We start from the raw sequence: 21,076 nt of genomic DNA on the forward strand, positions 1-21,076 counted from the left end.
TTTGCAATACGCCATTATGTCGAAAAAGAAGAAGAAGATGTCCTCTCCAAGTGCCAACAGTTTGAATTTAACGAACTGGCAATGTTATTGTTTAGTTCCAGTCGCACATTTATGACCTTCATATTCTGTCTTTGAAATTAGAGCTAAATACAGATAAATTAATCAACTAATATATACTATTAAATATAAATACACAAAGTTAAAAACTAGTTTCAAATGTTGAAAATGTTTCACTTGTTGCAAATGTATTTCGGTGGTCGATTGCACCTTTTCATGTCGTCATCAAAAAGTGACGGTATTCCCCGGAAATAAGGAGAGTTTCATTATTATTTTTTTGCAGGTAAACAAAGGTTTGTTTTATACAATTAATAATATTGCTTCACATGTACATTTTGGATCTAAACATCTATCTGTAAATTAAGACTTTTTCAGTTTGCTTCAATATGTTTATCTTGATGATAATAATGCATTTGCAAGCGTGCTGGCTATATAGCTACCTAACGTTAGTTACGTAACGTAGTTAGCTATGTAACGTTAGCTAGCTGACCAATTTACATCACAAGTTACAGAAATAGCCAGTGTATATTCCTGTTCACACAGAACTGCGTTGATTGCTGGAAAGAAACATGTCTGGCAGTTTCTATTACGTCATGGTTGGTCATCATGACAACCCAGTCTTTGAAATGGAGTTCTTGCCTGCTGGTAAAGCTGAGTCAAAGGTATATATCTTTACGGTATTCTCAATATAATATATACTAAGCAAAAAAGAAACGTCTTCTCACTGTCAACTTCCTCTCACTGTCAACTGTTACCCCACTCTTCCACCAAGGCACCCTCACCCTCTGATCCAACAGGTCCCAGACGTGCTCTCAATGGGATTGAGATCCGGGCTCTTCGCTGGCCATGGCAGAACACTGACATTCCTGTCTTGCAGGAAATCACACACAGAACGAGCAGTATGGCTGGTGGCATTATCATGCTGGAGGGTCATGTCAGGACGAGCCTGCAGGAAAGGTTCCACATAAGGGAGGACGATGTCTTCCCTGTAACGCACAGAGTTAAGATTGCCTGCAATGACAACAAGCTCAGTCCGATGATGCTGTGACACACTGCCCTAGACCATGACGGACCCTCCACCTCCAAATAAATACCGCTCCAGAGTATAGGCCTCAGTGTAACGCTCATTCCTTCGACGATAAATGTGAATCCGACCATCACCACTGGTGAGACAAAACCGCGACTCGTCAGTGAAGAGCACTTTTTGCCAATCCTGCCTGGTCCAGCGACGGTGGGTTTGTGCCCATAGGTGACGTTGCCAGTGATGTCTGGTGAAGACCTGCCTTACAACAGGCCTACAAGCCACCAGTCCAGCCTCTCTCAGCCTATTTCAGACAGTCTGAGCACTGATGGAGGGATTATGCATTCCTGGTGTAACTCTGGCAGTTGTTGTTGCCAACCTGTACGTGTCCCGCAGGTGTGATGTTCGGATATACCGATCCTGTGCAGGTGTTGTTACACATGGTCTGCAACTGCGAGGATGATCAGATGTCTGTCCTGTCTCCCTGTAGCGCTGTCTTAGGCTTCTCACAGTATGGACATAGCAATGTATTTCCCTGGCCACGTCTGCAGTCTTCATGTATCCTTGCAGCATGCCTAAGGCACGTTCAAGCAGATGAGCAGGGACCCTGGGTATCTTTTTGTGCTTTTCAGAGTCAGTAGGAAGGTCTCTTTAGTGTCCTAACTTTTCATAACTGACCTTAATTGCCTACTGTTAGCTGTTAGTGTCTTAACAACCGTTCCATGTTCATTAATTGTTTATGGTTCATTGAACAAGCATGGGAAACAGTGAAGTCATTTTGATTTGTATTAATTATCTTTTAAAGACAGCGTCCTGAAAAAGGGACGTTTCTTTTTTTTCTGAGTTTAGATAGGTCTTTGCTCCTGACAACTGTCTAAATTGGTAGCTAGCTTCATCACTACATATGTATTGAGATCTCTATCTACATCTAGTCAAAAGAAGAGGTTGCTGTAATGCTCACTCAATTACATAGCTTAAAGCAGATCCAGACGTTTTTTGGGAGGGGGGTCACTGTGTGTTGATCATTTGAAGTAATGTTTGAGAGCAAGTAGAAATATTTTGTGTATTCTTATGCCTTTTTCATAGGGGAATAAACACACTTGATATGTCATTGTTTTATCCATTCTGTCTATATGTCAACAGGATGACCACCGGCATCTGAACCAGTTCATTGCACATGCAGCTCTCGACTTGGTGGATGAAAACATGTGGCTGTCTAACAACATGTACCTGAAGACTGTGGATAAGTTCAATGAGTGGTTTGTCTCTGCCTTTGTCACCGCAGGACATATCCTTTTTTGACTACTACCGAAGACCTACACGTAGTAAGTAGCACTGTCTGAGGCAGAAGAGCCCATAGGACACAATCTGGCCTTAATGGCCGTGTACTCTTATAATCTCCACCCGGCACAGCCAGAAGAAGACTGGACACCCCTCAGAGCCTGGTTCCTTTCTAGGTTTCTTCATGGGTTCCTGCCTTTCTAGGGAGTTTTTCTAGCCACCATGCTTCTACATCTGCATTACTTACTGTTTGGGGTTTTACATTTACATTACATTTAAGTCATTTAGCAGACGCTCTTATCCAGAGCGACTTACAAATTGGTGCGTTCACCTTATGACATCCAGTGGAACAGCCACTTTACAATAGTGCATCTAAATCTTTTAAGGGGGTGAGAAGGATTACTTTATCCTATCCTAGGTATTCCTTAAAGAGGTGGGGTTTCAGGTGTCTCCGGAAGGTGGTGATTGACTCCGCTGTCCTGGCGTTGTGAGGGAGTTTGTTCCACCATTGGGGGGCCAGAGCAGCGAACAGTTTTGACTGGGCTGAGCGGGAACTGTACTTCCTCAGTGGTAGGGAGGCGAGCAGGCCAGAGGTGGATGAACGCAGTGCCCTTGTTTGGGTGTAGGGCCTGATCAGAGCCTGGAGGTACTGAGGTGCCGTTCCCCTCACAGCTCCGTAGGCAAGCACCATGGTCTTGTAGCGGATGCGAGCTTCAACTGGAAGCCAGTGGAGAGAGCGGAGGAGCGGGGTGACGTGAGAGAACTTGGGAAGGTTGAACACCAGACGGGCTGCGGCGTTCTGGATGAGTTGTAGGGGTTTAATGGCACAGGCAGGGAGCCCAGCCAACAGCGAGTTGCAGTAATCCAGACGGGAGATGACAAGTGCCTGGATTAGGACCTGCGCCGCTTCCTGTGTGAGGCAGGGTCGTACTCTGCGGATGTTGTAGAGCATGAACCTACAGGAACGGGCCACCGCCTTGATGTTAGTTGAGAACGACAGGGTGTTGTCCAGGATCACGCCAAGGTTCTTAGCGCTCTGGGAGGAGGACACAATGGAGTTGTCAAACGTGATGGCGAGATCATGGAACGGGCAGTCCTTCCCCGGGAGGAAGAGCAGCTCCGTCTTGCCGAGGTTCAGCTTGAGGTGGTGATCCGTCATCCACACTGATATGTCTGCCAGGCATGCAGAGATGCGATTCGCCACCTGGTCATCAGAAGGGGGAAAGGAGAAGATTAATTGTGTGTCGTCTGCATAGCAATGATAGGAGAGACCATGTGAGGTTATGACAGAGCCAAGTGACTTGGTGTATAGCGAGAATAGGAGAGGGCCTAGAACAGAGCCCCGGGGGACGCCAGTTTTAGGCTGGGTTTCTGTAAAAGCACTTTGTGACATCAGCTGATTTAAAAAAGGCTTTATAAATACATTTGATTGATTTAACAGGAGCATATCTCCCGTTTCTGTAGCGAGGCAGCTTGATGTACAAGCTCAACCCCTGGAAAGGACACTAGTCTATTGCAGGGACATACCCCTAAACAATCTCCTTAATGCTGAGTGCCAAGCAGAGGCATCGGGTCCCATTTTTAGAGTCTTTGGCATGAATAGGCCAGGAATCCAACCTTAGCCAACCTTCCAATCTCAGAGACGAAACTTACCACGGGACCATTGAGACCTATATAGCCCTGGAAACGTTCCAACAAAAAAGTATGGAATAATGTATTCCTGAAATATGTCTACAATTCAACAAATAGTAATTGTTTTCTTTGGCCAAAGGGCCCAGAGAAATATGGGTAGTGTCTGTGTTCCATTTTTGTCCCTTAACCATCTCCATCACATATGAGATTCATCATGCTTCATGATGTACGACAAGAAGATGGAATCAAAAACTTCTTTAATGATGTGTATGATTTATACATTAAGGTGAGTTGCCATTTTTGTGCAGGTCATATACACCTAACTTAAATTAACATTCTGATGATTGATCATTGTCCAGTAATCTGTGCTCTTTTCCAGTTTGCAATGAATCCTTTTTATGAAACCAATGCTCCAATCCGGTCGACGGCATTTGACAGAAAAGTGCAGTTCCTTGGAAAGAAGCACCTCTTGAGCTAAAGAACCAACCTGAGTTCTGCACCTTTTTTTACTTTGTTCATTGTGTTTATCATACACATCATTGGTCTACGATCACCTGGTGGTTGTGTTTTGATAAATTCACTGTTATTACTTGCTTTATTCTTACCAACCACAGTATAAAAGACAGCATTGGGAAGTATTTTATAATGAATTAATGGCATGTGTGAGTGTCACCGGCATTTTGTTGCCTAGTTTGATAATAGTGACATGGTCTAGTTTGATAATAGTGACATGGTCTCTTGAGGTCTAGTTTGATAATAGTGACATGGTCTCTGAGGTCTAGTTTGATAATAGTGACATGGTCTCTGAGGTCTAGTTTGATAATAGTGACATGGTCTCTGAGGTCTAGTTTGATAATAGTGACATGGTCTCTGAGGTCTAGTTTGATAATAGTGACATGGTCTCTGAGGTCTAGTTTGATAACAGAGTCATGGTCTGTATGAGCTAGACCTTGAATGAGCTTGGTTAAAACATGTATATTTAATTTCTGATGTTTGTGAAATGTTCTATGTCTTACTGTCCAGATTTTCTAATCAAAACACTTTCCAAATAATTCACTAGCGTGCGTGTGTGGCTTTGCCATACAAAGTAATGGCAGAACATTTCACTAATCATTGAGCATGTACAAAGACCAGCCGATGCAAACAAACACTCACATTCTGCGTGTAATCGATCCTGTATATATGCAGTAATATTCACCACACCAGAAAACATTTCCCAAATGACTTACTGCTGAAGTCTAACTCTTAACTGATATCTTTTTCACATTTTAACAAAGTGTTTTTTCCTCCCCTGTAACAGTGGAGGCTAAAAACAAACATCTTTAGGAAAGATCATTCATTCAAGGACTGTTTTTATTCAAATAGCATTTTTCATTCAACTTGCGTTCCGGTCATTCTAGACAACACTGCTGTAGCAAAATTATATAAAAACTGAGCAAAGAAAACTGTTCAACACTCTATTTTGTGAGGATGTACAATACTGTAAAATCAATAAGCAATGATTGTTGAAATCAAATGTTACTATTAAAACTATACTCGTGTGTAAGAAAATGAAATTGATCTCCATAAATGTAAAGAAAATACATGTTAGATGAATTAAGATGCCCATAGAAACAAAAACAATGGACAGGTACATACATTAAACATGGTTTATCATATCCACCACCATGACCAAGTTCATAATGTATCACCCATCTGTTAATTACAATTAGCCAAGTTATCAGAACACTGAGATTCTGGAATGGTAAGAACAAGGTTATGTACTACCTTATTGGTAGAGAGCAGAATGTCATGCAGCATAAGAACTCTGCTTTATTCTTTTCATTGCTACAATTTCAGCTCGTCCTGTGCAAGTGTTGAACATTGTGTCCATTGCATAATGATAACGCATTCATTACGGTACGTTGTGCAGATATCGCAAGGCCAGCAAATTCAGCTACAAGCACCAATAATATTATAGAGTAAGAAATCATAAACCTTCATTTCTGCTTACATTTCCCACTCTCTGTACTATAAAGTAGTGATGCTAGATTAGTGCTTTAACTTTTTCAAATTAAGACTGCGTAAATTACTCTGCTTTGTATCAACATTTGTTGTAATAAATATTAATATATTATGTTTGGATTTTTTATTTTATTTTGACCTAATCCCATTTAACTCAATTGATGATTAAAAGTGACTTGCTTCTACTGTATCACATTTGGGTGGGATTATATTTACATACGGTCTGCAATATGTTTTGAATGGAATCAATTATGATACTTTCACTGGTAAGGCCGCTCATCTCAACCTTGGTTTCAGTCACAGTGTAAGAAAACCTTTCTACAAAAAAAGGAACTTCTTTCTGGCTGTGTAATATGAACAGGAAGTGATGCTTTGTGAATGTATTTCTGGCAACCACATTGATGGCATAATATAATGTGATATTTTAAGACAATATATATAATTCAAAGATTGCACAGATTTAAATTATAATGCATTTCTTGGTGGAATCTGACAAAAATACTCTTCTTCAAGTACCCGCTTTACATTCAATGAGTCCCAAGACCAACAAACCCATTGGATTATCATCCACGGACACTAGCCAGTGCTTGCTTACCGTACTTGTGAGCATGAGTGTTAATAAATACACCTGTGTGTCCTCCTAGCTCCAGTTCTTTATAGGTTGTAGCCCCAGTGCTTGACTTGGGCAGGAATACCGGCACCTCAAAATGTTCTACTGCTTGGGCTCCTGTTCCTCTTATAGAATATTAGTTCAAAAGTATTGTGGAGCTCCTGCACCTAAATATAAACAGTACCGGCACCCAAAATTAATACTGGCACCTCTTTCAGTCCAAGTCAAGCACTGGGCAAGACCTACACGTTGTCAACAGCAGGAAGTGCTGGAGCGGGGCTTTCTGTGGAGGTTGACTGTGTCCGTGGGGATGAGGTGGTCTGCCCTCTCCTCCATAGCCAGCACTCTCCGCACTGCCTCCTCAAAGGCTATGGTTACGTTGGTGGAATCCTTGGCACTGGTCTCATAGTAAGGGTGATTGCCATTTTCCCGACACCACTGTTGGGCATCTTCAGCAGAAACTTGCCGTTCCGACACATCCACCTTGTTCCCCAGCACCACGAAGGGGAACTTCTCAGGCTCCTTGACATCGGCGTAGTAGATGAACTCCTTCTTCCAGTTGGCCAGGTTGTGGAAGCTCTGGTTGTCATCCACGCTGAATGTGAGCAGACAGCAGTCAGACCCGCGGTAGAAGGGAGTCCTGAGGCTGCGGAAACGCTCCTGTCCGGCCGTGTCCCAGATCTGCATGGTGACCAGACGGCCGTCCACCTCCAGGTCCTTGTTGAGGAACTCCACTCCGATGGTGTGGAAGAGGTGCGTGTCAAACTTGTTGGTGACGTAGCGGTTCATGAGGGAGCTCTTCCCCACTCCTCCGTCTCCCAGCAGGATGACTTTCAGCAGGGATGACTTGTTGGCCATGGCTCTTCACAAAACGTGGTCTCTTCCTCTGGAAAATAGGACCTAGGGGACAGGATGTAATGTGTAACTAACAACTGTCACACAATAACCTTCAGGTTTTTCAAATCTGTTTTGTTTCACCTATTTAAAAAAAAAAAGAAGGTATTTTTAGGAGCCAGATTTACCTTTACTACTCAGTGTAGATATTCTGAAACCTAAGAAAAACACTTGAATGTTAGCACTTTATCTTACAGTGGCATTCACAGCAAATCAACCTCCCACACAAACAGAAAGAAGGGTACTTACCCGTGAATTATTGAAGCCTCCAGTTGGCCAGGATCATGTGCTATAGACATTAGCTGCTTGGTCACATGTGTCTATGTTTCGTGTCGGTCATTATCTTAACCGTGGTCAACATTCAACCAGCTGGAACGAAATAGCAAACAAATGTGTTGACTGAACCTGCAAACATACTATATACAGTACAGTGACTACAACAGCCTTTTACAAAACATAGCTGCCGATACATAAACTGTCACGTCATAGCTAGCTAACAAGTTACATTTCTCAAGCAATGTTATCTAGAATATGATAGGAACAAATGCCTGTTACCCGAGGAATAATGTTTGAAACTTAGCGTGGATAGCTAGCTATAAGAAATAAGGCAAACATACGCCCGCACAACAGTGTGAAGTTGGATGACAGTCGATATTTAGCTACCTAGCTGATTTAGCTAGCGTTGTTACTACCAAACGTAGATGCCACATTTTCTTCTCCTAATGACTAGCTATCAATCCTGCTGAAAACGATTAAGCCCGCTAGCTAAACCATAAGACACTGATAATGGGACTTAATTATTAATTTACCGTTGCCAAGTTTTGAAGAACACATACAACGACTGTGATAGTTTATAGCTTCTTTGTTGTTGTAGTAGCTGTCCCCCTAGGATGGTCTTCAATAGCAGTTAGCTAGCCTAGCAGCTTCTGGCTCGAAAAACATCTGATAACATTAGCCTCTGTTTCCACTCATGTGACCTAAGAAGTCTCGAAATGTTCTCGAGTCACATCACTCAGTTTGAATTGCAGATTATTTATGATATAATGAATTATAAACAAATACAGCTATACTGTTGACTAAGTTTTAGCCAGTAAATAGCTATCTCCAGTATTCAATCGAACCTCCAATGGAGACCACGTCTTATTCTTACAGAAACAGCCACCAGAGGACGACAAAACACCCGGTAGATAGTACCAAACCAGAAACCACACGGTAGATAGTACCAAACCAGAAACCACATCAAATGTATTTATAATGCCCTTTTTACATCAGCTGATGTCACAAAGTGCTGTACAGAAACCCAGCCTAAAACCCCAAATAGCAAGCAATGCAGATGTAGAAGCACGGTGGCTAGGAAAAACTCCCTAGAAAGGCTGGAACCTAGAAAGAAACCTAGAGAGGAACCAGTCTCTGAGGGGTGGCCAGTCCTCTTCTGGCTGGCCCGGGTGGAGATAATAACAGAACATGGCCAAAATGTTCAAACGTTCATGGATGACCAGCAGGGTCAGATAATAATAATTGCAGTGGTTATAGAGGGTGTAAAAGGTCAGCACCTCAGGAGTAAATGTCAATAGGCTTTTCATAGCCGATCATTCAGAGTTAGAGACAGCAGGTGCGGTAGAGAGTCCATAACAGTAGGTCCGGGACAAGGTAGCACGTCCAGTGAACAGGTCAGGGTTCCATAGCCGCAGGCACAAAAGTTGATACTGGAGCAGCAGCATGACCAGGTGGACTGGGGACAGCAAGGAGTCATCAGGCCATGTAGTCCTGAGGCATCCTTTTTTGAAAATCTTCCTCTGATTTGCCATCCAAAGGGTCCCAGCTATAACATGTAGTGTTGTTTTGTTAGATAAAATTCTTCTTTATATCCCAAAAAGTCAGTTTAGTTGGCGCCATCGATTTGAGTAATCCACTCGTTCAACATGCAGAGAAAGGAATCCAAAAATCTACCCCTGAACATTGTTAAAACAAGTCAAAATATGTTTCTATTGACTCCTCAGATACCCTAAAATGTAATCAAACTATAATATACGAATTTCCAATAGTGAGTCCCTGTAGTACATCTCATTATTCTTACTCATATAGGACCAGACCAGAGACCACACGGTAGGACCAGTCCAGACGACATGGTAGGACCAGACCAGACACCACACGGTAGGACCAGACCAGACACCACACGGTAGGACCAGACACCACATGGTAGGACCAGACCAGACACCACATGGTAGGACCAGTTCAGACAACACAATAGGACCAGACACAACACGGTAGATAGGACCAGACCAGACACCACACGGTAGGACCAGACACTACATGGTAGGACCAGACCAGACACCACATGGTAGGACCAGTTCAGACAACACAGTAGGACCAGACACAACACGGTAGATAGGACCAGACCAGACACCACACGGTAGGACCAGACACCACACAGTAGGACCAGACCAGACAACACACAGTAGGACCAGACCAGACACCACATGGTAGGACCAGTTCAGACAACACAGTAGGACCAGACACAACACGGTAGATAGGACCAGACCAGACACCACACGGTAGGACCAGACACCACACAGTAGGACCAGACCAGACCAGACAACACACAGTAGGACCAGACTAGACACCACATGGTAGGACCAGACCAGGCACCACACGGTAGGACCAGACACCACAAGGTAGAACAAGTCCAGACACCACACGATAGGACCAGACACCACATGGTAGGACCAGACCAGAAACCACATGGTAAGACCAGACCAGACACCACACGTAGGACCAGACCAGACACCACACGGTAGAACCAGACCAGACACCACACGGTAGACCCAGACCAGACACCACACGGTAGGACCAGACCAGACACCACACGGGAGGACCAGACCAGACACCACACGGTGGGACCAGACCAGACACCACATGGTGGGATGAGACCAGACACCACACAGTAGATAGGACCAGACACCAAACGGTAGGACCAAACCTGACACCAGGGAGACTACCAAATCTAGATACCTTTGGTAGAATCTTTGACCAGAGACCATAGGATAGACAAAGTTCAAGATAAAGCATTACCCTGGTAAATTGTTCACGATAATTTTTTGTGAGTGCATAAAAGCTCATTTAAAAAAAAAATCCTCCATGAACTGTAGGCCCCATAGTTGACATTTTCTGGTAGTTGATTTCATGCCTGTAGGTCTAATCTGTTCATTGTCTGTTGTGGTCTATTTGAGTCCTCCTGGCCAAGTAAATAGCATTCTTCTTTTGCAATGTCCATGTAACACAAACCCTACAAAAGGCTTTTCCACTACTCCAACACTGCTTTTTTTAAGTGAACATGTGTGACTTTCTGTGAGAGATTGAGATTGAGGGAACAACAACTTTCTAGCAGCTATGACAAGGTCAAGATTGAAGGTGTGCGAGAGGTTGTGACAGTTTCAGTATACAGGGTCCCATAGAATCAGTGATAAGCAGCAGCTAGTGACCACGGGCAAAGACCATGAAAGAAAAAACATGAACAGAGCCCTTATAAAAACGTTTTTTTTTTAATGTAATACAATATAAAAGCTCAATTTACAGCAGTTATGCATTGTTACATACACGTACTATGATTATAAAGCATGTAGGGTTCAAGGGAAGACTTCTTGATGAATCTGATATTACTATTTAGGGTTCATGTAAGTACATGTTACAAGTCTTAGTCTATCTTATTTTTTATATATTGCAACTAACTGCAAAATGTCACTTAGAAAAATGAAAAGCAACACAATATAATGTTTTTTGTTGTTGTAGATAAGCCTGCCGTATCCTGCCATTTATGTGAAAATAATTGAATATATTTCAAAACATTTGTGAACATTATTGAAAAACGGAACTGTATGTAGTGGATCATTTATTTGTGGACAAATTGGTGGCTCAAATGAAAGGAAAAGCTTGTAAACTTGCAGATGAAATCCCTGCACATACCAATGATGCTCAGTCCCTCAGCAACGCTTTCCTATGTGGTCGGCTGAACTGCCAAACATTCTGCAAATACACATTTTTCTTAATACTTGTTGTACAGTACAGCAAAAAAAAATACACCCTTAATTTGGGTTTTAGGAAGATGTGTGTCTGCTCTCCAAAAAGAGTAGACTAAAGGGAGAGACTGATGCTAGCTCTGCCTCTGAGGTCTGTGTCAAACACACTGGACTGATTTCTACAGGTTCAGAGTTCACAGTTTAAAAGATGGCTGTGTCTTCCTCTTGACAGTAGCCTGAGGTCAGCACCACGTTGTCCAGCCCAATCTCTCCCCCAACTCCATTCCCACGTTCAGCTTCAAAGATGATCTGCAGAATGACAGCAAAGATGTTGATTAGATGTTTTGGAAATTGTGACTTGTGCTGGGTATTTTGTTCCCTTCGACAGTGACCATATTTGGCAAGTGTGGTGATTAAATGAACGACATTGAGCTGGTAAATCCGTTTTTCACAGAACATACACCGGCGCCATTCGAGTCCTTTATCATTCTAGGTGTTTGGAATGGTGACTCACAGATTCTGGGGCCTGGTTCTTCCAGGCTACAGTGAGCAGTTCTGTCTGCCAATCCTGACTCCGGCTGTGGCTCCGCTCCCACACAAGTTTGGTGCTGTTGTTCAACAGCACCCGCAGCGTGCCCACCTGGCTGCCCATCACGCGGTAGTTGAAGGTGAGGCAGAAGCCTCCCTGCTGGGCCCGGTCACTGAGGAGCAGCTTTAGCCTGGCCTGGTCCTTCTTCTCTCCCAGAAGACCACTCATAGCCATGTAGTACTCCATACCTGGGGGTTAGGGACCAGGGAATGGACACAGGCTGGTCACTGATAGTCATTAACGTATGACTAACAGCTATTCGGGAATACATAGATTAAGCACAGCAAAGAGCAACTTCTGGAAGATAGATTCAGACAATCATTTGAACAATAGAGGATTTACCTTATCGGTCATTGTATGAAACTACATGGCAAATATAGAAGGTAAATATAGAAGGTAAATACTATTTATGCCCAATTAATAGTATAATTTGTACCATTTTCATGGTAGGACACGCTCCAGTCAAAGCTATCGTCCTTGTCTTGCACCCACTCACACACGCCCTGATCGAAGTTGCAGTCCATGAAGAACTCTGGAAGGCACAGTCAGATGTCAACAATTCACAGGGATTATGAAGGTAAGGTTACCCACATTATGTTAACAAGTAAAGCAAGGATTACCTTCCTGTCCTGGAGCTATTTCGATCTCTTTGACATCCGTTGCAGGACCAAATACTGACTCAAAGTCCTCTGGAACTGATTTGGGAGACAGATAACTCTTTTAAGATAAGGTACATAAAATGTAAAAATAATGTAATTAACTTTTGCAAAAAGCACAAAAAAAATAAAGACATGACATTCAAACAGGATATCAACAGCCTTGATTATTGTTTATGTAAAACATTGTCTAAGCAGATCATTTAATTTACTTAATAATATAGCTCTATTTTAGTTACAAGCATTCTTCTGAAGATATGTGATTCCTGAAAATCTTCCAGATGATTATGCAGTTGAGAGATTTCCCCTCATAAAACAAAAGCCAGTAAGGGGCTTTTTAACCTGCAAGTGGAAGCCTGCCCTGCTGCCATTCATCTGTCAGAATGGTGCATTTTAACCGTAGGATATTAAAACTGAAGCATCTTAAAGCTCTCCCAACAAACTTCCCCCTTCACCGAGTTTCCCTAGACAACCAGATGTATGCAACTTTGTTAATTGAACCCTGACCAGCCAGAGGGGGCTGGTGTTTGAGGAGGTAATGACAGACTCTCTCTTTCAAGGACTCTGTTTGCTGAACAGCTGTTCTGAGGGATGATAACACACGTCTCTGCAAGCACAGGGAGATCTGTGTGTATCCTGAGGCGCTCACATGGCGGCGGACTAGAATTCCTCCCTGGAGCTGTTGGATGTCTCAGGGCCTGTCTCCTCTTGCCTTCTGAGTCGTCCTGCCGAAAGATCAGGCTACTGTCAGACTTGTTTCCCATAAAGAGATCAACAGTAGTGGCGAGCGGTATCCTTGTTACTGTCTCACTGAGAGGTATACCATCGCACAAGTGATCCTTTGCCCACCCTCGTATGGGTTTTGATCGGAAGATGCAGAGCCAATAATTCTAGCTATTTTGGCCCAAATCTCCATTTAGGAGAAATAAGTAGACCTGTGCCAAGATTGCGACAACCAGATGCTCTCAGACTATGAGAGAAAACCTAGTCAGATTAAGTTCTCTGGGGTGATCCATGTCTCCGTCAGGGACAAAACATTAGACTGCAGAGACACCTTTATGTGTATGTGTGTTTTATACCAAGAGCTAAGCATCTTCTTATTTCTAAACAAAATGACTGATTTGGCATGAGAGGCTTATTTTATTGTTTTTATGCATGCTTGCCTGATTATACTCATATCTATGCTGTCTTCATGCTTGCCTGATAAAACTCATCTCTATGCTGTCTTCATGCTTGCCTGATTATACTCATCTCTATGCTGTCTTCATGCTTGCCTGATTATACTCATATCTATGCTGTCTTCATGCTTGCCTGATTATACTCATCTCTATGCTGTCTTCATGCTTGCCTGATTATACTCATCTCTATGCTGTCTTCGTGCTTGCCTGATTATACTCATCTCTATGCTGTCTTCATGCTTGCCTGATTATACTCAATCTCTATGCTGTCTTCATGCTTGCCTGATTATACTCATCTCTATGCTGTCTTCATGCTTGCCTGATTATACTCATATCTATGCTTCTTCATGCCTGATTATACTCATCTCTATGCTGTCTTCATGCTTGCCTGATTATACTCAATCTCTATGCTGTCTTCATGCTTGCCTGATTATACTCATCTCTATGCTGTCTTCATGCTTGCCTGATTATACTCATCTCTATGCTGTCTTCATGCTTGCCTGATTATACTCATCTCTATGCTGTCTTCATGCTTGCCTGATTATACTCATATCTATGCTGTCTTCATGCTTGCTTTTCAACCTTCAGTTTCAGCGCATGGCCAGAGAAGGAGAAGGTTAGAGAAGTTGTCGTGTGTGACAGTTTGACCGATGGCCTCAACCGGTAGTCAGCACTTATGTTTGCACAGCAGTTTTTCCTGTCTTTAGTCATCCTTGAAAAGGTCAATGGCAAATGACAGGGGCAAAACAGAATACTGTTTCAAACACTAGAACCAGATCTGTTTTGATGACATCAACCAAAATGCATAGAGCGTATTGAACCACATGCAGCATTAAACTGTATCTTAGTTAAACTTCCTCTTGCTACATCTTATTTAGAACAGGAGGTAACACAGTAAGAACTCTTCTAATGTGTTGATGGCTCCTCCTCTAACCACATTAGTTATTTATACCTTTGCAAGGTTTGAATATGTATTTGCAGCATGTGAATCTAATATGTGAAACAGAGGCCGTTCTCTGCTTACTGATAAGGAATCTTTCATGTTGAGCCATAGATCTACTCAGTGCATAGAACATGAAGCAACAGGCTGAATCATGACACACAGGTCCAAGGGCTTGAAACTGACTTTTTTATTGTGGAATGGTACTCCTCAAGCTAATGCTGCCTGACAGGCTGCCACCATGCTACAGCTTTGATAGAAGTAAGGGACTCAATCCAGCCAATTAGTCCAGCTAACTAAACCAGCCTGATGGTCTGGGGATAGAAGCTATTGACCAGTCTGTTCGTTTTAGCCATGATGCTCCTGTACTGCCCATGTCTGAATGATGGAAACAGGGAGACCAGGCTGGTTGCTGAGGTCCCTGATGATCTTATTGGCCTTCCTGTGACACCTGGCGTTGTAGGTGTCCTGGAGGGCAGGCAGTGAGCACCCAATGGTGCGTTCGGCTGAGCGTACCGCCTTCTGTAGAGCCTTGCGGTCAGCGGTGGTGGAGTGGCTGTACCAGGTTGTGATGCAGCCCGACGGTATGCTCTCGATGGTGCTCCTGTAGACTACTGTGACGGCCTTTGGGACAGGGCACATTTCTTCAGGCTCCTGGGGTTACATTTACATTTAAGTCATTTAGCAGACGCTCTTAAAGAGTCACTGTCGTGCCTTCTTCACCACAGTGTCCGTATGGTTTGACAATTTCAGCTCCTTGGAGATCTGTACACCGAGGAACTTGACGTCTTTACGGCGGCCCCTGTTGATGAGGATGAGGACATGCCTAGCCTGGTTCTTCCTGGAGTCCTCAATCAGATCCTTTGTTTTGCCAACATTGACGGAGAGGTTGTTTACAGTGGCTTGCAAATGTATTCACCCCCCCTGGGATCTTTTTCAATTTTGTTGCCTTACAACCTGGAATTAAAATAGATTTTTGGAGGGGTTTGTGTCATTTGACTTATACAACATGCCTAACACTTTGAGATGCAAAATATTTTTTATTGTGAAACAAATGAGAAACAAGACAAAAAAAAAAGAAATTGAGCGTGCATAACTATTCACCCCACCCAAAGTCAATACTTTGTGGAGCCACCTTTTGCAGCAATTTTACAGCTGCAAGTCTCTTGGGGTACGTCTCTATAAGCTTGGCACATCTAGCAACTGGGATTTTTGCCCATTCTTCAAGGCAAAACTGCTCCAGCTCCTTCAAGTTGGATGGGTTCTGCTGGTTTACAGCAATCTTTAAGTCACACTACAGATTCTCAATTGGATAGAGGTCTGGGCTTTGACCTGGCCATTCCAAGCCATTTACATGTTTCCCCTTAAATCACTCGAGTGTTGCTTTAGCAGTATGCTTAGGGTCATTATCCTGCTGGAAGGTGAACCTCGGTCCCAGTCTCAAATCTCTGGAAGACTGAAACCGGTTTCCCTCAATAATTTCCCTGTATTTAGCACCATCCATCATTCCTTCAATTCTGACCAGTTTCCCAGTCCCTGCCGATGAAAAACAGGGATGGTGTTCTCGGGGTGACGGGAGGTGTTGGATTTACGCCAGACATAGCATTTTCCTTGATGGCCAAAAAGCTGCATTTTAGCCTCATCTGACCAGAGTACCTACTTCCATATGTTTGGGGAGTCTACCACATGCCTTTTTGTGAACACCAAATGTGTTTGCTTATTTTTGTCATTACGCAATGGCCTTTTTCATTGATGTCATCCCCAGAGGCGACCCGGAACATATTCCAGTCCACATGATCAAAACAGTCAGTTTTTTTATAGTAATTCAGGAGCACAGTTCTCAAATTCGAAAATTAATGCTGTCTCCAGGTACTCAGTTTCCAGTTTGTTCTGGGTCCAATGAAGATCCTTGAGAGCATTTTTGCTGTCGGTGGGATGCACACAGCCATGGCGATAATCCCTGAGAACTCTTTTGGAAGGTAAAAAATGGCTGCAATAAACTACCAAGTATTTCAAGTCGGGAGAGCAGAAACTCACAAGTTCCTGTCTGTGTTCCCGGTCACACCACTTATTGTTGGTCATAAAGCAGAGCCCCCGCCTTTGTTCTTGCCAGAGAGAACTCCCTTCCTATCCTCTTGATGAACTGTATAACCCGCTGGTTGTATTCATGGGTTGCATGTTTCGTCACAATAATGTTTTGAACATTCGTTTTGGACTGATGCCCAACTGAGCATTCAACTCAACGCATCTTCAGTGACTGCTGATGAAGATGTAGACTGCCGATGAAGATGTAGACTGCCGATGAAGATGTAGACTGCTGATGAAGATGCAGACTGCTGATGAAGATGTAGACTGCTGATGAAGATGTAAACTGCTGATGAAGATGTAATCAAAAGTGCATTACAGTGTCATGGAAATACAATGGCATACAATAGCAGAAAAACCTTTTGTCATAATTTTAATACCACCAGATTGACTTTATATGCAATATAACGTTAGCTAGCTAGCTAAGATTGAGGGGAAGCCACTGGATTTTAGTTAGTTAACATTAGCATTGCAAGCTATTTTTGACAAACTTTGCTAGCTACTGACAACATTGCCATCTGTCATTTGACAACGTGATAAGGTTTGTAAAGTTGTTTCCTACTAAATATTTGACTACTTTAGCAATGTCATCGCACTAACCCTGTGACCATCCATCTCCGAACTTTGCGTAGTTATGTGTTTGAAGTTGTCCTGTATACTGTCATTTGGGGGCATAGAAAATGTGTAACCATCCTAAATTTAACAGGGTCAAGAGAACCGTATGTACAGTATCACAAATTATTGAAACAACTGAGGGATTTTATTTCTGAATAACTATGAGCGCTGCACATTACCACAGCAGTAATGGTGTTCGAACTTCCATATTATCAGTGTTGGAATAATCCGATTTGGGACCACCCACGATGGCAATAAATAGGTGGATGAGTGGGAAAGAGCTAGAGGGAAATAAGGCTTACTGAAAACATCTCCTCTTGAATTAAGCTTGTTGTCCACATCTGTCTCCTCCTCATCTTCCTCTTCTTCCTCCTCCCCTACATCAGTAAAGCCCACCTGGCCCACCTCCTCTGAGCCACCCATATAGGTCTCCCCGTCATAGTCGAAGGGCTGCAAGCGGATCTGAGGGGGTACGGTCACCTTGGGCTCGGGGATGACGTTCTTGATCTGCTCTTTGTCCAGCTTCCCTGGCAGCCTCACTGGGGACTCTGGGATAGTTGCAGGAAGAAGAACCATGTCACACATCTGGAACTACAGAGGTGGAATCTGATGCAATTATACAAGAGTTTAGGTGTACATTCTGGGGTTACACCGCCATTCTAGATTATAAAACCATTCTAGATTATAAAACCATTATGGATCATGAAGACATTATAGATTATAAAGACATTATAGATTATAAAGACATTATAGATTATAAAACCATTATGGATTATGAAGACATTATGGAATATAAAGACATTATAGATTATAAAAACATTATAGATTATAAAGACATTATAGATTATAAAGACATTATAGATTATAAAGACATTATGGAATATAAAGACATTATAGATTCTGAAACTATTATAGATCGTAAATACATTATAGATTATAAAAACATTATAGATTATAAAGACATTATAGATTATAAAGCCATTTCAGAATATAAAGCCATTATAGATTCTGAAACTATTATAGATAGTAAATACATTATAGATTATAAAGACATTATGGATTATAAAACCATTATAGATTATAAAGACGACATAGAATATAAAGACAATTGACAAAACATATGTCAGACAGTATATCACTGTAATTTGTTCTTAATAACTTACCTTGTTCATTGAGATACAAGCATTTGCTTATGTGTAAACATGTTTTCATAGACAGATGAGCATTGAGGGTAGGACGACAAACAGGAACATCATACTCCATGCATGGGAAGCATGACAGCCAGACTCAGCCATATACAGTGCATTCGGAAAGTATTCAGACCCCTTGACTTTTTCCACATCAATCGACACACAATACCCCATAATGACAAAGCAAAAACAGGTTTTTAGAAATGTTTGCTAATGTATAAAAAAAAACGGAAATACCTTATTTACATACGTATTCAGACATTTTGCTATTTTTTTATTTATTTTTATTTATTTCACCTTTATTTAACCAGGTAGGCAAGTTGAGAACAAGTTCTCATTTACAATTGCGACCTGGCCAAGATAAAGCAAAGCAGTTTGACACATACAACAACACAGAGTTACACATGGAGTAAAACAAACATACAGTCAATAATACAGTATAAACAAGTCTATATACGATGTGAGCAAATGAGGTGAGATAAGGGAGGTAAAGGCAAAAAAGGCCATGGTGGCAAAGTAAATAAAATATAGCAAGTAAAACACTGGAATGGTAGATTTGCAGTGGAAGAATGTGCAAAGTAGAAATAAAAATAATGGGGTGCAAAGGAGCAAAATAAATAAATAAATAAAATAAATACAGTAGGGAAAGAGGTAGTTGTTTGGGATAAATTATAGGTGGGCTATGTACAGGTGCAGTAATCTGTGAGCTGCTCTGACAGTTGGTGCTTAAAGCTAGTGAGGGAGATAAGTGTTTCCAGTTTCAGAGATTTTTGTAGTTCGTTCCAGTCATTGGCAGCGGAGAACTGGAAGGAGAGGCGGCCAAAGAAAGAATTGGTTTTGGGGGTGACTAGAGAGATATACCTGCTGGAGCGTGTGCTACAGGTGGGAGATGCTATGGTGACCAGCGAGCTGAGATAAGGGGGGACTTTACCTAGCAGGGTCTTGTAGATGACATGGAGCCAGTGGGTTTTGCTATGAGACTCAATTGAGCTCAGGTGCATCTTGTTTCCATTGATCATCCTTGAGATGTTTCTACATCTTGATTGGAGTCCAAATGTGGTAAATTCAAATGATTGGACATGAACACAGTGGCCTCCATCATTCTTAAATGGAAGAAGTTTGGAACCACCAATACTCGTCTTAGAGCTGGCTGCCCGGCCAAACTGAGCAATCAGGGGAGAATGGCCTTTGTCAGGGAGGTGACCAAGAACCCGATGGTCACTCTGACAGAGCTCCAGAGTTCCTCTGTAGAGATGGGAGAACCTTCCAGAAGGACAACCATCTCTGCAGCACTCTACCAATCAGGCATTTATGGTAGTTCCCAGACGGAAGCCACTCCTCAGGAAAAGGCCCGCTTGGAGTTGCCAAAAGGCACCTAAAGACTCTCAGACCATGAGAAACAAGATTCTCTGGTCTGATGAAACCAAGATTGAACTATTTACACTAAATGCCAAGCGTCACGTCTGGAGGAAACCTGGCACCAACCCTTATGATGAAGCATGGTGGTGGCAGCATTATGCTGTGGGGACGTTTTTCAGCGGCACGGACTGGGAGACTTGTCAGGAACGGAGCAAAGTACAGAGAGATTGTTAATGAAAACCTGCTCCAGAGAGAACCCTAAGCACACAGCCAAGACAACACAGGAGTGGCTTCGGGACAAGTCTTTTAATGTCTTGAACCCGATCGAACATCTCTGGAGAGACCTGAAAATAGCTGTGCAGCGACACTCGCCATCCAACCTGACAGAGCTTGACAGGATCTGCAGAGAAGAATGGGAGAAACTCCCCGAATACAGGTGTGCCAAGCTTGTAGAGTCATACCCAAGAAGACTCAAGGCTGTAATTGCTGCCAAAGGTGCTTCAACAAAGTACTGAGTAAAGGGTCTGAATACTTATGTAAATGTGATATTTGAGTTTTAATTTGTTATACATTTGCAAAAAAAAAAATGTAACGCCTGTTTTTGCCTTGTCATTATGAGGTATTGGGTGTAGATTGATGAGGAACACAAACAATGTCATACATGTTAGAATAAGGCTGTAATGTAACAAAATGTGTAAAAAGTCAAGGGATCTGAATACTTTCCGAATGCACTGTATACTGTATCTAATTTACTGCTCTATGTACGTAATTTTAAAGTCTGAAATGGTTTCATGCTGAGTTCTACATGGCAGAACAAGCTGTGTGTGGTGGGGACAGAAACTAGCCTTGAACCATGGGAGAGGGAGGGGGTTTCACAAAGCAATATGGTAGGCGGCAAACAGATGAAGTGGAAAACCTTGTTGCATTCCATACACATCTCACCATTTAG

General features: G+C 42.5%; 3 protein-coding genes across 4 annotated transcripts in view; 1 reads left to right on the forward strand and 2 right to left on the reverse strand.

Annotated features, from left to right (window-relative positions):
• Positions 1–238: 238 nt before the first annotated feature.
• Positions 239–6,107, forward strand: LOC115113513 (trafficking protein particle complex subunit 2). 2 transcript variants are annotated; one of them, XM_065016034.1, is made up of 5 exons: positions 239–340; positions 601–719; positions 2,222–2,364; positions 4,190–4,277; positions 4,371–6,107. In XM_065016034.1, the coding sequence occupies exons 2-5, from the start codon at positions 627–629 to the stop codon at positions 4,467–4,469; spliced, it is 423 nt and encodes a 140-aa protein (XP_064872106.1). In that variant the 5' UTR covers positions 239–340; positions 601–626; the 3' UTR covers positions 4,470–6,107. The 2 variants fall into 2 exon arrangements, with proteins under 2 accessions (XP_064872106.1, XP_064872101.1); XM_065016029.1 differs by having other exon boundaries at positions 252–350.
• LOC115113504 (ras-related protein Rab-9A) lies at positions 5,327–8,649 on the reverse strand. The gene is made up of 4 exons (XM_029641262.2): positions 8,309–8,649; positions 7,749–7,868; positions 7,628–7,657; positions 5,327–7,505 (listed from the first exon to the last, which is right to left on the reverse strand). Exon 4 carries the CDS (start codon positions 7,461–7,463, stop codon positions 6,858–6,860), a length of 606 nt encoding a protein of 201 aa, XP_029497122.1. The 5' UTR covers positions 7,464–7,505; positions 7,628–7,657; positions 7,749–7,868; positions 8,309–8,649; the 3' UTR covers positions 5,327–6,857.
• Positions 8,650–11,020: 2,371 nt separating this feature from the next.
• The window catches only part of LOC115116736 (epidermal growth factor-like protein 6), a 19,861-nt gene continuing 9,805 nt past the window's right edge, over positions 11,021–21,076 (reverse strand). Inside the window, exons 8-12 of the mRNA XM_065016011.1 lie at positions 17,881–18,126; positions 12,725–12,799; positions 12,541–12,636; positions 12,030–12,292; positions 11,021–11,824 (exon numbers count right to left, since the gene is read on the reverse strand). Coding sequence (XP_064872083.1) covers positions 11,717–11,824; positions 12,030–12,292; positions 12,541–12,636; positions 12,725–12,799; positions 17,881–18,126 — 788 coding nt within the window. The 3' untranslated portion in view covers positions 11,021–11,716. The remainder of the gene's footprint in view (positions 11,825–12,029; positions 12,293–12,540; positions 12,637–12,724; positions 12,800–17,880; positions 18,127–21,076) is intronic.

Source organism: Oncorhynchus nerka, linkage group LG3, assembly GCF_034236695.1.
Source record: "Oncorhynchus nerka isolate Pitt River linkage group LG3, Oner_Uvic_2.0, whole genome shotgun sequence".
NCBI classification, from domain to species: Eukaryota; Metazoa; Chordata; class Actinopteri; order Salmoniformes; family Salmonidae; genus Oncorhynchus; species Oncorhynchus nerka.

Bases quoted from the DNA above. Each gene is read 5' to 3' on its own strand.
- LOC115113513 (XM_065016034.1), top strand. From the start codon at position 627: ATGTCTGGCAGTTTCTATTACGTCATGGTTGGTCATCATGACAACCCA. The intron at 720-2,221 runs GTATATATCTTT...ATATGTCAACAG, and splicing joins CTGGTAAAGCTGAGTCAAAG to GATGACCACCGGCATCTGAA. The intron at 4,278-4,370 runs GTGAGTTGCCAT...GCTCTTTTCCAG, and splicing joins TGTATGATTTATACATTAAG to TTTGCAATGAATCCTTTTTA.
- LOC115113504 (XM_029641262.2), bottom strand. From the start codon at position 7,463: ATGGCCAACAAGTCATCCCTGCTGAAAGTCATCCTGCTGGGAGACGGA.